This window comes from Primulina eburnea, chromosome 3 (genome assembly GCF_022965805.1).
Source record: "Primulina eburnea isolate SZY01 chromosome 3, ASM2296580v1, whole genome shotgun sequence".
Taxonomy (NCBI): Eukaryota; Viridiplantae; Streptophyta; class Magnoliopsida; order Lamiales; family Gesneriaceae; genus Primulina; species Primulina eburnea.
Genome location: NC_133103.1, coordinates 11,445,658 through 11,460,314, shown reverse-complemented (window position 1 = coordinate 11,460,314; position 14,657 = coordinate 11,445,658). Strand labels below are relative to the sequence as shown.

Below are 14,657 nucleotides of genomic sequence, written 5' to 3'. Positions count from 1 at the left end.
GTGCTCGGGTTTCCATCCAAGATGCATATGGATGACATGGTCAAGGACTTTTTTAGCAGCCACAAAGCTTTGAAAGAGAAAAAAAGGCTTGGAGCGAAGATTTGAAGATTTCCGGACAATGTTCTTCGAGCGAATAACCCGTGATAGGAACGAGTAACATAATACGTGGATTTACAATTTACATAGAAATATGAAGTCAGATACACGTCGATAGTCATAGTCCAGTGGGTCGAAAACTAGAGGATTTAATAAAACGACATGCAATTCACCTTTGATAAATAATTAAAGAGATTTAATTACTTCACTGAGTTGAATTAGTTTGGCATAGCTTGAGAGGATATGTTCAAGTGGATATGAAATCTCGTCGAAAGCATAGATCATTATCGAACGAATTAAGTAGATTAAACGAGGGGTAAGTGAACCGAGATTCTCAACAAATTCATTTCTCATTGAACTTTAATCAATCATTCTAGCTTATTTATTTAATCATTTAATCCTTGAACCATTTCATTGAGTTTTTATTTAATAATCGTAGTAGTAAACAATCATATGAAGTATCGCTGCTAAAAATTGAATAACTGAGAATAATAATTGAGAAATACAATATTTAGATGAATGATACTCGTACTCTTGTACACTATATTATTACTTGACATCGAGCACTTACGATTATTTCGAGCTTGAATATTATTAATATTAATAAGAATTTTACAATGAAAGTTTTGCTCGATCACTAAGCATGGAACATTTTAAAGTACTTACTTTTACGTGCGAAATACCTAATTTTAATTTAAAATACTTGATTTGGTAAATGAGATACTCATAATATGTGATAGAATACTGGATATTCGAATATGCAACGTAAATTCGGTCATGGTTGGTTTTCCAACTAAGATTCATTAGAATACTTATTCATGTCATTTAAAGAAATGAACACAGTTCATTACTGAGCGTGGAGTAAGAGTAAGTTATTTGAAGATCAAAATAAGCACTTACTTTTAACAAAAATATAGTAGCATACTTGTCCCGGAGTAAAAGTAAGTTCTTTCTTTGTATATCAAAATAAATTGTTATTTTTATTTCATGAGGAGTGATGAACAATGTATTTGTTAATTTCAATTGCATTGAAATTGCATCATAACGCATATTAGAAATATCCAGTATTATATTACCTATTTTGAGTATCTCATTTATGAAATCAAGAATTTTGAAACTGAAATTAGGTACTTATCAAGTAAACTAAGTACTTTAAAAGTTTCATGTTTAGTTGGGAATTTGATATTTTTTTACAAATAGATATCACACGAGGAGAAGAATATGTCGTCCGAATGCATCTTCTAAGGAAAGACCAACACTTGGTGAACTTACCTTGCATATTCGAATATCCAGTATTTTAATACATATTCTGAGTATCTCATTTACCAAATCAAATATTTTAAAATTGAAATTAGGTGTTTCGCAAGTTAAACTAAGTACTTGAAAATGTTTAATGCTTAGTTACGAATTTTTTTTTAGCAATAAAAAAATTAATAAAATGAAATGAACATGTCATCCAAATGCATCTTCGATGGAAATGCGAGAATTTGGTGAACTTAGATTGCATATTCTAATATCCAGTATTTTAATATTCATTTTGAGTATTTCATTTATTAAATTAGGTATTTTAAAATTGAAATTAGGTATTTCGTAAATAAAACCAAGTACTTCATAAAGTTCGATGCTTAATTGTGAATTTAAAAATAAAAAATATTTAAATGAAATGTACATGTCATCCAAATGCATCTTGGATGAAAATGCGAGCACTTGGTGAACTTACATGGCCTACTAGAATATCCAATATTTTATTAACTTTTATGAGTATCTCAATTACCAAATCAAGTATTTTAAAGCTGAAATTAGGTATTTCGCAAGTAAAATTAAGTACTTGAAAAATTTCAATGCTTAGTTGCGAATTTGTTTTTTTAAAAATAAAAAAATAATTAAATGAAATGAACAAGTCATCTAAATATATCTTGGATGGAAATACGAGCACTTGGTGAACTTGTGCTGCATATTCGAATATCCAGTATTTCCATACTCATTCTGAGTATCTCATTTACCAAATCAAGTATTTTAAAACTAAAATTAGGTATTTCGCAAGTAAAACTAATTATTTGCTGATGTTCAATGCTTAGTTGCGAATTTGTTTTTTTAAAAATAAAAAATAAATAAATGAAAATGAACATGTTATCCAAATGAATTTTGTATGGAAATACGAGCACTTGGTGAACTTGCGTTGGATATTCGAATATCCAGTATTTTAATACACATTCTGAGTATATTATTTACTAAATCAAGTATTTTAAAATTGAAATTAAGTATTTCGCAAGTAAAACTAAGTATTTCAAAAAGTTCAATTATTAGTTGTGAGTTTTTTTTAATAAAAAATTATTTTAATTCAATGTACATGTGATCCCAATGCATTGGGAATGATGAGTGGAAAGAGAAGATGACTAACAAAAAAAGAGATTTATATAATTTTTTATTAAGTAAGAAGGGTAAAAAAGTAAAAATACACAAAACATGTAGTAAAAACTAAGTTTGTCTTTTGTCGGGTACTGAAATACAAAAAAAAAACTTATGGGTACTGAATCTTAAAAAAATCATTGGCAGATGTATTTTTCTCCAAATTACCCACATTTTAATTGTGAAAAACAGAATTAACATATTAATAAAATCACAAAACAAAATCTCTGTTATCCAAAATTTACTAATAACCTATATGTTTTTTTTTTAATGCAATAAATGACTTATCCACAAAATAAATTTATGTTGTATTTACATAATCAGAAACTCAGAACAAATTTTTATTAAACAATTATATCAATATTATTGGAAAAAAATTTAATGTCAAAGTCAAAATCAATGTATAATTCAAGAATAAGTGTAGTGATAAATAAAATGATGCCATAATTAATTATATAGAATATATCTCGTAGTTGTTGAAAATATAAAGTTAAGAAATATTTGATTGTATAATATTATTATGGTGTTGAATAATTTGCTTGAATTTTGTTTAACATAGATGATTATCTTTAAAACTAGTTATTCTTGTACACGCGATACATATGTATACAATCTTTTTTATCATTATTGATGGACTAAAGTGAAATACGACAAATTAATAATTGTTGAAATATAACAAAATAAAAATAAAAGTGTGTTGAAATTAAGAAAAAAACCAAAAAATAAAATGTAATATTAGTATCAAATAAGGGTAAAGTTGGAAGAAAAAATTGATGTATTTACTAAATGGTTACTATCTTGCTTATTGATGGACTAAAGTGAAATACGACAAATTAATAATTGTTGAAATATAACAAAATAAAAATAAAAGTGTGTTGAAATTTAAGAAAAAAACCAAAAAATAAAATGTAATATTAGTATCAAATAAGAGTAAAGTTGGAAGAAAAAATTGATGTATTTACTAAATGGTTACTATCTTGCTCTCAAATTTAATAAAATAAAAAATATATATATATATATATGTAAAAATGGTTACGCGACCTTTCATCTTGGGCCCACTCTCAGCCCAACAGCCCTAACCTTTTACCCGTTCCGAGTACTGATTTCATAATCACCTCTGAAGTTTCTACCTCGCGAGAATTGCTTGGAAGAACTGAGAATTTAAGTGAGCAAATCGGAGATGTGATTAACCACCACAAATTCCTCTTTCTAGCGATGTAACTGAGAGAATTACGGTACACTATTTTAATTTTCAACTTTTCGTTTTTGTATCGGATTGATAGATCTGCTGGGGTCAAAGTCTCATCAAGTTGATCTCATTATCTCAGACAATCAGATTCAGTGAGCACATTGATTCTTTTTTGACTTAGAATTGAATTGTTTCAGGTATTACATTATTTTGAATCCATGTTATTTGTGGGTTTCTCTGTATCTTTTCTCTAATCTAGTTTGTTTTGTTCTTTGTGTGTAAAGTTGCTTCCATATGAATTTATGTTCTCTGGATTCTGAAAATGGCGTAAATAATCGTTACTGTTTTCCAGCTTTTTGATGAAGCGGTCATTATTCTAATACTCTAGAAGAGACGTGGGAGTGTCATTCGGGTTTGGAAAGCGGCGAAGATGTCCGGTGGAGGAGGTGATGGCGGTGTGCGGGAAAATCAAACAACAGAAGCTGTTGCAAAACACGAGGCTATAGAAGGGGAAAATGAGAAGCTTAACCTGGATGCTGAGGTTGATAGCAGTCTTGTCAAGGGAAATGGATTACATGGTCGAAGCATGCATTGTAATTACAGTGATAATGATAACGAGCTTCTGCAATCTCTGTTGGAACTCGATTTCAAGAATGAATACATGAAATCTCAGTTTCAGGGCTTTAATATTGTTCTTGTGAACTCTGCCAAACATGGCTCAGAGAATGAAACCATGAAGGATAACCATTTGGAGTGTCATGATGTTGTCAAAGAGCTTAGTGGAAAACTGGAATCTTTGAACAGAGAACTTCAAGAGGAAAGGCTAACACGAGTTGCCGCAGAGGAGGCTCTGAAGCATCTAAGAGCTGGCCACTCCGAGGCGGATATGAAGGCGCAAGAACTTTCTGTTAAACTTGCCGAAGGTTGTAACATTTGTTGTCGTTCATACTGTTTCCAATTTGATTGAATATGGTATCGTAGATGTTGAATTCCGATTCCTTGTTTACTGGGTGGAATGTTTTGGCAAAACAATTGATGATCTTCTTCTTCTTCTTTCTTGTCTTAATGTGTTTAATGCTGTACTTTCCTGGCGTAGCCCAACAGAAGATGGATCAAGAAATAAAGGAGAGAGATGAGAAATATTCTGAGCTGGATTCCAAGTTCAATAGACTTCATAAAAGAGCCAAGCAACGCATCCAGGATGTGCAAAAAGTACTTGATGCCTCTCTTTACCTTCTCATTTATCTACTTTAGTTTATCTTCCCCACCCCCAGATTTTGCTTAGAGTGGTTCTTCATTAACTTTTATATGTTTTCGTACTTTGTGTATCATATCAAAATGTTTGTGTTCTTTTTTATTAATAAACCATCATGTTTTTTAGATGTTTGTATATTCTTGACCGTCCATTTGCTGGTATTCATATGTATAAATGTTTGGATTTGTTTATCATCATAACAATTTAAACCAAAAGAACTTTCATATGAGCTTAACCGAGAACTAATTAGTAAGGGATGTCATAAATTTATGGGCCTGCTTTATGCAGTCTTTAGCTTTTTGAATATCAAGATATTGTTATTATATAAAATGGGGAGCTTGCTTCTCTAGGTTCAGCTCTAATGTTCTTGGGATTGCCACTTTTAGGAAAAAGATGATTTAGAGGCCAAGTTTAGTGAGCTTGCAGAGAAAGCTGAGAAATCATCTTCCCAGCTCTCAGCGTTGCAGCAAGAATTGGAGCGCACAAGGCAAAATGCTAATGAAGCATTGAAAGCAATGGATGTGGAGAGGCAACAATTACGAAGTGCAAACAACAAGTATAGTCCCCCAAAAACTTCATGTCTGGATTAACTTTTCATGCAATGGATCCATTAGTGCTAACATAAAACTATTTCTAAGTTTCTAACTTTCTTTTGAGAATTCCGATAGTTGTTAAATAAAAAATTCTCTTATTTTCCGAGTGACCTAGTCATAGCAATCATATGTGCTTATACCTCAGAAGAAAGGTGACCACATCGGAACTTCTAGAATTTTCTGGTTCATTTGTAGTCGTTTGACAATTTGATTTTATTTAGGCTTAGGGATAACATTGAGGAATTGCGCCATTCATTGGTCCCCAAAGAGAGTGCTTTGGAGACATTGCAACATTCTCTTTTGGAAAAAGAAAAGGTATCTATTTCATTAATTGTAAAGGAATTTAAGAGCATTGATTATTTATACTATGTTTTTTGTACATCTTTCAATTTTACTTTTTAATTTATATACTATTTTTATAGTTGGTCGTGTCATAATTATTGCATGCAATAAGTAGGCTTAAATTTCTTTTAGTATTGAACAGTTTATAGGACATGGAGACAGTAGACCTCTTCCTTTGCGGATTTTATGGATTTTTTCTACCTTTCCCATTTGCGCCTGCTCTCTTTGCCAATTATTATTGTTCTTTTTTTAAATTTAACACCACAGCTATCAAGGTGGGGGATTAGTATTATCAACTAGCACGATGTTTCATTTCATTAATTTCAAATATCAACGAACACAATTTCTGAACAATGATCACATCATTTCCTTGTTTCTTTGATTTGAGTTGTCATTTAGAATAAAGAATAAGAATTAGAGTATAATATGATTCAAGCGTATGGCTGGAAAAATTCAAAATCTGTAAACAAGAGACCTCAATTCTGGGTAAATAAAGTTGTCCAGTTCTGATGGTTATTTTACCGCACCTATCATTTATAATCTAAACAAGTTTAACGGGTAGTCAAATAAAGAATGTCAACTCGCGCTTGCCTTTTGCCTTTCTTTTATAGCCTTTGTTTAGGTTACGCATCCATGGCATCCTCTCTGGTAGTCTACAATTTGTTTTGCACTGGAAACCTATCCTTCACTGATCACTAATGAGAATCCATGCTTGCATCTTATTAGATGTTGGAAGACATGCAGGGGTTACTGCAGATAGCTGATGAAAAGCGGCAAGCTTCAATCACTGAGATATCGCTGAAGCACCAGAAGGTAATCTGCGTCTGGATGTCTGAGTAATCTTATTGTTTTTCATTCACACAAAACTTCAATATCTTTTTTTTGCTTCAAGTAGCTCCCAATTTAACTAACTTTAGTGAACTTCATTTTTCCTTCATGTGTTATATTTGCCAGCAAGTAGAGAATATGGAAGCCCAAATAGCTGATGTATTAGCTGATAGAAGCAGAGCAAGTGAAACAATATCCTCTTTGAGGGTGAGAGCTGTTATATCCTGTACTCCTTTGAATGTGTTTCATATGAAATAAACTACTAAAGTTGGAGAAATAATTTAGGATTATTATATTTGCATATTTCTTGGTTTCTTTCTTATCTGATTTACAATTATCTCTCTCCTCTTTACAAGCCAGAGATGGTGCTCCAAATTTCACAGATGGTAATTTGAGTAGTTTTTTAATTATATTTCCAGGCTTTGATCGTAGAAAAAGATGCCAAGATTGCAGAGATGGAGGCAGCTTCAAGTGGTGAAGTAGCACGTCTTAGAGCTGCAATGGAAGCTTTGAAAGGAGAATTCAGCCATCGCAAGAATGAACATGTACGATAATTTTCTTAGTACAGTTTTAGATGATTTCCTATGTTTCCTTTAGCTATTTCCCGGTGCTTTAGTTTTCATGACCTAGTGAATTATAACTTTGCAATGTCATGTGCCAACATAGCATATGATAGATGGTCACTATAATGATAGTTTTTGATACTTCAGAAAGGCTAAACCTCTCAGGATATTTACACTTCCTATGATAGCATTATCTCATGTTCCAGCTTATATGATTATATGGTCACAATTGTTTTCTGGTGCATACTTTTGTCGGTCAGGTTGATTATCACCCCGTTGGGTTTCCGGTTTCCCTTAAAAGTGGTTAGTCTGGAAGTTATGGAAATATATTTACCAAAGATGACCCAGTTGACATTTAGTAAAAATTGATTCAGTTGTTTGACCTCGCTCTTTTAAAATCTGAAAGTATTAGGAACTTTTGGAAGAAAGGGGCAAGTGGTGAAGAAGTTTCTACAGATTAAGTCCTTTGACTGGATATAAATGCACCAGCTCTATGCTGATTAACAATGCATAAGCATGATATCATTATTTTTCTCGAGTACTTCCTTTCTCTTCTAGCCAAATTGAACCACATTGTGAAATATCAAGTGTTAGATTTAATAAGGTACGTGTTTATGATGCATTCAGGAGAAAGAAAAAGAAATTTTCGAAGCTGCCTTCCAATCCATGAGAACAAAGCTAGAAATTTCAGAGAGTAATCGGATACATGTTGAAGTTGAAGCTGCAAAATTAAGAAGTATTCTAATTTTCCTCGAGTTTTTTTGTTAATCATTCTTTTTATATGACAAACACCACTTTCCTTTTTTTTCCAGGTCAATTGGAGTCTGAACTTTCTGTGCAAATTCAGCTGCTGAACAGTAAAGATACTGAACTAGAGGCATTGAGAGGCAAGGTACCATTTTCTATGTTTTGCCTGATTGAGGGCTGATCTGATGAATATCTTTTATGTCCCAAATATCATAATATTTGTTTAGTAGTAGAAACTGTTCTTTTGTTCGGATTGATTGTCTTGGTGACTGATTAGCTAATGACATCTAATGTGTAGCTTGCTTTAACATTGGGAACTGTTCTTTTGATCATACATTGTTAAGTGAGATGTAACTAATTATTTTTTAAAAAACATATAAAGACTATTTATTGTGTTTTCATCATCAAGAGAGTGGACAACTTTCTTTCCCATTAACTAGGGTTAGTGAATGCTATTTACTATTTAGCAATTATGGCTACTGATTTGTGTGTGTGAAATCATACCACTGCCTATCACTATTTCATCTTTTCCATGGTTCCAAATTGTAGATTGATCGAATAGAAAGTGAGTTTGCTTCTTACAAGGTTCGAGCTCATTCACTGCTTCAGAAAAAAGAGGCAGAACTTATTGCTATTAGGGACAGCGATCAATTGAAAGCTCACGAGGAAGCTCTTAAGGTAGATGCAGTAACTTTTGTATTATCTGAAAAGAAATGTAATTGATTCGACATCACCAAAATTTGCTCTTAAATTCTGTTTTATGTTTCTTAGGAGGCTGAGAGAGAAATACTTTCAATATCTGCAGAAAAGGATAAAGCTCTCCAAGATCTCAAAGATGCTTTGACCAATTGTCAGACAGAAATTGCCACCAGGTGATTGCATTTATGGAAGTGCTTTAAAATTTACTATTAATTTATGATACAGACTAATTGTGTGGAAAGTATGTATGAATTCAACTATGCTTGCTGTTTTAACTGCTTTTGTATACATATACTCTCATTGATAACTGAAACCCCAACTGAAATAACTTGAAGTTCTAATTGAGATTTCTTTGCCACAACCTTTTGTTTCCCTTTAAAAGCAAGGAAACGACAGCACTGTGTAGTATTGGAGCGTCCACGGGGAAAATGTTCATACATTGATATGCTCAAAAAATGCACAAACATATTTTAATTAGGGTTGGATAATGCTGGGTGTTAAATGTCTGGAACCAAAATTAAAATCTCAAGTATCGCGATAGCCACTTTAATCGTGCTTAATAACATTATGACAACTTAATTTTGAATCCTTCCTCTCATTGATTTTCCTGTATTTATTTCATGTCAGTTGCTACACCTTGACATTACATCCATACTACACTCATTTTCTGAAATGTTTTTCACAAGCCTAATACACATCAATGATGTTACAACCGAGGATGCTGTAAGAACATGCTTGGTCATGCCAAAAACTGGATTCAAATTCAAGGAATTTGATTTTGAAATCGGCTTTGTTCTGATTCTTCTTGATCTTTTGTTACAGAGACGCAGCTCTCGTAACAGCAGAGCAGCATGTTAAAAGCATTCAGATGAATTTGGACTCTGCTTTCTCTTTGCACCAGTCTGAAAAAGAAGCATGGGAAAGAGATTTTCAGAACATGGAGGAAACCTGGAGATGTACTACCATCAACCTTTTCTTGTCAGCTCATTCTGACATGTCTTTAATGTTATTACTAAGCGATGTTTACTTTATATTTTATCATTACAGTGAGATATGAAGCAATGAGTAAGCAGAATGAGTTGCCCTCTTGTGAAAATTTTCAAAAAGAAGTAGAAGAGCTCAGGTTGCGCTGTAAAAATTTGAAGGTTGTTACCTCTGTAATATACTCTTACTAGCAAATTGGGCTCTCATTCTCATTGTTGAAGTTTTATGTCTTGTAGGAAGAGCAAATTTCATTTCATGATCTTGCTGATAAAATGATGGAAGAGAAGGACAAAGAGATTTCTAGGCTTTTGGATGACAATAAGAATCTACGTCAGTCACTGGATTCGAGGCCACATGTATGTGTTTCTCTTCTACGCAAATAATGCAACATACATACTTATTACCAGTGAAGATTTTGTTTTTTAGTTCCGTTTCTAAAAACGTCTATAAATTCTGTCGTAATTCTTTGATTCCTTTACAGACTTCGTAGGCCACTCTTACTTTATCTTTGCACTTCTAATGTAGTCTTCTCTAGTGACTCTTTCATTCACTATGTTCCAGGCTCAGTACCAAGATGACCTTACAATTCAGGTACAGAGATTCTAATTCTTAAGCTTTATGTTGCAAGAATCAGAAGTTAAAATGTCTCGAATTTGGAGTTTCATTTGCTACAAAATTGGCTGGATCTTAGCATTTGTTTTGGTAATTGCTGAGCTCAGCTTATCAGAAGCAGGAATCCTCAAATTCTAGTATTTCTGCTGCAGAACAACAGATCCTGGTATGCACAGTTTTTCCTGTTTCGATATTGAAACTTATTGCTATTGGGTGGGTTCATAAGCACGCTTCATCTTATTGCTATTGAGGTATAAACTGATATTTGTATGCACAGAAATTAAATGTTCCTTTCCATAGAATGCTATCATAGTTTGCTTCGATAAAAGGTCGGACTTATGAAACAAACAGGTGATACTGAAGTGGCTAGTGTTCTGTGTAGAGTTGTGTCATTTCATTTAAACTGATCAGGTTTGATTTTACTGCTGATTTGAGGAAGATGGATATCTGATTCTTTTGGAAAATCTGTCATTGAACTCCCACAAAGATGTGTACTGGCACAATGACTTATAAAACCTGGAGCATTTCTGTGCAGTCTAGTAATATGGCTCCTTTTTGTAAAATGTTTCCATGTGATTCAAGTGATTGTTTTTGCGGATGATTATGGGTCATAGTGACTGATTGTGTTAAGTGTTAAACTATTAGAATTTCGTTGTTGATAGTAAGTTGTCTCTGAAAACTTGAGATGTGGTAGATTCTTTACAATTGTGAACTATATCAATTCTTGCTAACAAAATTAATTCAAGTACAACTTACCATATTGAGAACATCAATTTAAAAACTATATTGCACAAACTTGGTACAACGTGAGAAAATTTCACCAAAAGTTGTAGATCGACATAAATTTAAGAATTTTTCTTTTCGGTTGTATGACGTTGAAAAGGACTTGTTGGTCAAAAAGGTTCTAGCATGTGTTGGTATAAGTAGGAGTATGGCTATCGGATTTGTTATGTACAAGTCATTGAAATGAAGATATTTTACTGTCCTGACTACAGATTTGATCCATGAACACTAATTTTTTCATTTCTAGCTAAGTAAGAATATACATCTTTTTACGCTTTAAGCTCAAAACTTCAACTTGATTAACATGGTTTCTGTTGTTATATCAATCTCAGATTTTGGCAAGACAACAAGCTCAGAGAGAAGAGGAGCTTGCTCAAACCCAGCGGCATATACTTGTACTTCAAGTAAGTATTTGGTGTGGGGTAATAAATACCCTTGAATCGAAGTTTTTAAGATGATGAATGTGCATGTTCCAATTGGTTGAATCGAAAGGACGGTGACAAAATTGGTTCGGTTAAGTTGAGATTTTCCAACTAACAAATAATATCTATTTGAAAATTTACACGACTTTTGCAATATTGGTTACTTGTCAAAACCATGTAAAAAGAAGTTTTATTGATTACCTAGATTCACAACCAGAGCACAACGTATTAATTCTCTTGTGGTGCAATGGTACTGCTCTGAACCTGGTGAGGTGCATGTCAAAGTGTTTATATAATAGCACCACTTGGCTAACTCTTAACTAGATCAGTGTACTTGTTTTAGTTGAAATAAAAAGGGACCTTGGGTGATGGGGTTTTAATTTGTTAAATCCGTGTTGTTATCTGCAATTTATTCCAAACCCTCGCTAAAATCTTATTATCTAATCTGCACCAGATGAGCCAGGGATTGATAAGAACTGGTCATCTATGTTCCTGGCTTGAGTCACCATAGAAAGGAGTTGGAACCATTCATGTTTTTCCTTTTAAATCTATTAGAAAAGGAAAAGAATTCAAATCCACCGATCTAATTGGACGATGATATTGAGTTTGTGTAATGTTTCAATGTAATGATGCAATGTGTTAATTGCAGGAGGAAATTGAGGAGCTTGAGCATGAAAACCAGCTTCACAGGCAACAGGTATTTCAGTATGCTTGTGGCAAGTCTTCTTGTAATAATAATTTTCATTATGCTTGTGGCTAGTCTTCTTGTAGCATCAATCATTTATGCTACATATCACGATGTGATCCTTCCAAAATATTCTGCAATATTGTGGAGATTTAAAGTTGCAGTAGTGAGAGAAAAACACTATCTGAGCAGATTCCTGATAAGGTCCCTAAGCGTCCATCTTAAGGTGATGGAAATTAGTATTTGTCTCTGGCGATTTTCATCATATAAGAAGAATTGTGCTTCTTTTTGGCTTTCTTGAATTACTGAAGTCATGCTAGGTCTACGTGACTTGTAGATGGAAATATACCTACAAGAAAAAGGATGATTCACCTGTTTCCAGTCCTGTTGCAAGATAGTTAAAGATTGATTTTCTTGCTTAAGTCTCTGCATTCCAAAGTTCACCTCCTGATTTGTATCGCTTGCAACCTGAAGAATGCAGACCAAGAAACATGTTCTATTTTGTTGTCATCTCACAACTGAAAGAATGAATCCTTAGTTGACACCATTGTTGTTTCCAGCCAAAAGTTTATATGTATGGATTGACGGCACTATTCAAAAGCCTGTGTTGATATTTTTGCCCCTATTGCGTGAAAAATCAAATTTTATATTGTTGAATGGTGTAATAATCTTATGGTAATTGTCTGATCACAGGTAGGGATAAGGGAAGTTGGAAAGTGACATGCCCGTGGTTCTATGTTTCCAATTAGATTGAATCTATATCTTGGTGAAGTCTTGATGATTATCTTGTGTGTAGGAGTCCATGTTGAAGGAAGAACTTCGTAACATGGAACGAATGCAAAAGAGGGAAGGAGTAGACATGACATATGTAAAAAATGTGATCTTAAAGCTTCTTGAGACAGGTAATTTTGTTCTTTCCAATTTGTCAAGTTAAAAGTAAGATACACAATTTATGACTGACAGCAATCCAATACCACACATATTTTCAAATTATTATCTATCTGGATTTCAAGAATATCAAGATGAACATAAATTTGCACGATTTATAACTCCTTAGATTGTGAACCCCCAAACATAAGATTTCATCAAATAACTTGATTTGATTGTAGTATACCGTGTAGCCTATACATAAATCATCTATGGATCTATACGAACCCTTAATAATTAATTTCCTCAAAGTTAGTTGGTCTGTATATCCTGAATGTTTTGGGGGCACCATATTTTTTTTAAAAAACCGGGGGCTCCATCTTTGTAACGTAGAGAATAAGTAATATGATTCTTAGTGCAAGTACTGCTTTGTAAACATGGATGCAGAATAATGTTAGTAACTTTTACTCTGGCTGAATTTCTTTTTGTTTCTGGAGCTTAATGATCACATGAACTACCATAGATTTAAATTCATCCCTAAGCACGAGGGTGTGCTTGGATTGAAGGGTTTTGAACTATGAAATTAAAATCTCTTGACTTGTTTAGATAAACAAAATTTAAATGAATTGCAAATCCAGGCTATATTAAGCTTAACAAGTTCAAGTAAATACGATGGATTTCAAACCAAATCTCTTTCTCAAAACCAAGTCCATCAATCCAAAATACAACCTAAAGGAATATTAGTTAAATGATGGTCTTAAAAGAATCTATTGTTGGTTCTATTTTAGGATACTTTCTCAGAGTCTTGTTCTCTACCCATGGTGCTATTATTTAGTTATTTATTTTTGGTGAGTAAAAATAGGCTTTTATTGACAAACGTAACTCACAGTTGATTATTTCGTACTCTCTTTTCCAAACGAGTAGGTGAAGTGGAGAGACTTTTACCTGTTATTGCAATTCTCCTTCAGTTCAGCCCTGATGAGGTAACTCACGTATGGGATTATACATCTGATATATCACATGGCAAGAGTTTTTCCACAATTCCTATTCATGTACTTGCTTTAGTTCATATGGATACACATTCCAATTACCACATTTTTGTTTTTATTTGTTCGTGGATAGAAAAAACCGATCATACCTGTTGATCAATGTGCAGGTGCAAAAGTGTCAACAAGCCTACCGCGCCTCAGGCGATGTTCCTCCTAGCCCAGCAAGTGATTCTTCGGGATCTGCAATGTCCCTCTTTTCTAGATTCTCATTTTCATAGCATATGATTGAATGACTAATTGCTTCTTGCAGATGTATGATTTATCATTCTGTGCCACAACCAGGAATTATATGTGGTACCTGTTTTTTCTGATAAAAATCAAATCTAGGTACCAAGTCCAAAAGTACGATGGATATACTCTAAAAACAAGTTCAGGAGAAATTGAAATAGAAGAGAATGATGAAAGGACATTATTTACGAGGCTTATTTTCAAAACCCCAGCTTATTTATCGATCATGTGTATCTGGTTGCTTCTATGCTGTAACTTGTTAAACATATTGCGGTCTATTTAGGTTGGATAAAAATTATCATGTGA

General features: G+C 33.1%; 1 protein-coding gene across 4 annotated transcripts; it reads left to right on the top strand.

Annotated features, from left to right (window-relative positions):
- The first annotated feature begins 3,576 nt into the window (after positions 1–3,576).
- Positions 3,577–14,542, top strand: LOC140826370 (protein GRIP). Of its 4 annotated transcripts, XM_073188612.1 has the most exons (23): positions 3,577–3,740; positions 3,834–3,891; positions 4,047–4,617; positions 4,791–4,906; positions 5,336–5,505; positions 5,764–5,857; positions 6,611–6,697; positions 6,839–6,919; positions 7,132–7,257; positions 7,903–8,011; positions 8,088–8,167; positions 8,572–8,700; positions 8,794–8,894; positions 9,544–9,677; positions 9,769–9,866; positions 9,942–10,061; positions 10,267–10,293; positions 10,421–10,483; positions 11,433–11,504; positions 12,172–12,219; positions 13,004–13,109; positions 13,999–14,057; positions 14,231–14,542. In XM_073188612.1, the coding sequence occupies exons 3-23, from the start codon at positions 4,125–4,127 to the stop codon at positions 14,339–14,341; spliced, it is 2,424 nt and encodes an 807-aa protein (XP_073044713.1). In that variant the 5' UTR covers positions 3,577–3,740; positions 3,834–3,891; positions 4,047–4,124; the 3' UTR covers positions 14,342–14,542. The 4 variants fall into 4 exon arrangements, with proteins under 4 accessions (XP_073044713.1, XP_073044715.1, XP_073044714.1 ...); XM_073188614.1 differs by lacking the exon at positions 3,834–3,891; XM_073188613.1 differs by having other exon boundaries at positions 3,577–3,846.
- Positions 14,543–14,657: the final 115 nt, after the last annotated feature.

Bases quoted from the DNA above. Each gene is read 5' to 3' on its own strand.
- LOC140826370 (XM_073188614.1), top strand. From the start codon at position 4,125: ATGTCCGGTGGAGGAGGTGATGGCGGTGTGCGGGAAAATCAAACAACA. The intron at 10,294-10,420 runs CAGGTACAGAGA...TAATTGCTGAGC, and splicing joins ACCAAGATGACCTTACAATT to TCAGCTTATCAGAAGCAGGA. The intron at 10,484-11,432 runs GTATGCACAGTT...TATCAATCTCAG, and splicing joins CTGCAGAACAACAGATCCTG to ATTTTGGCAAGACAACAAGC.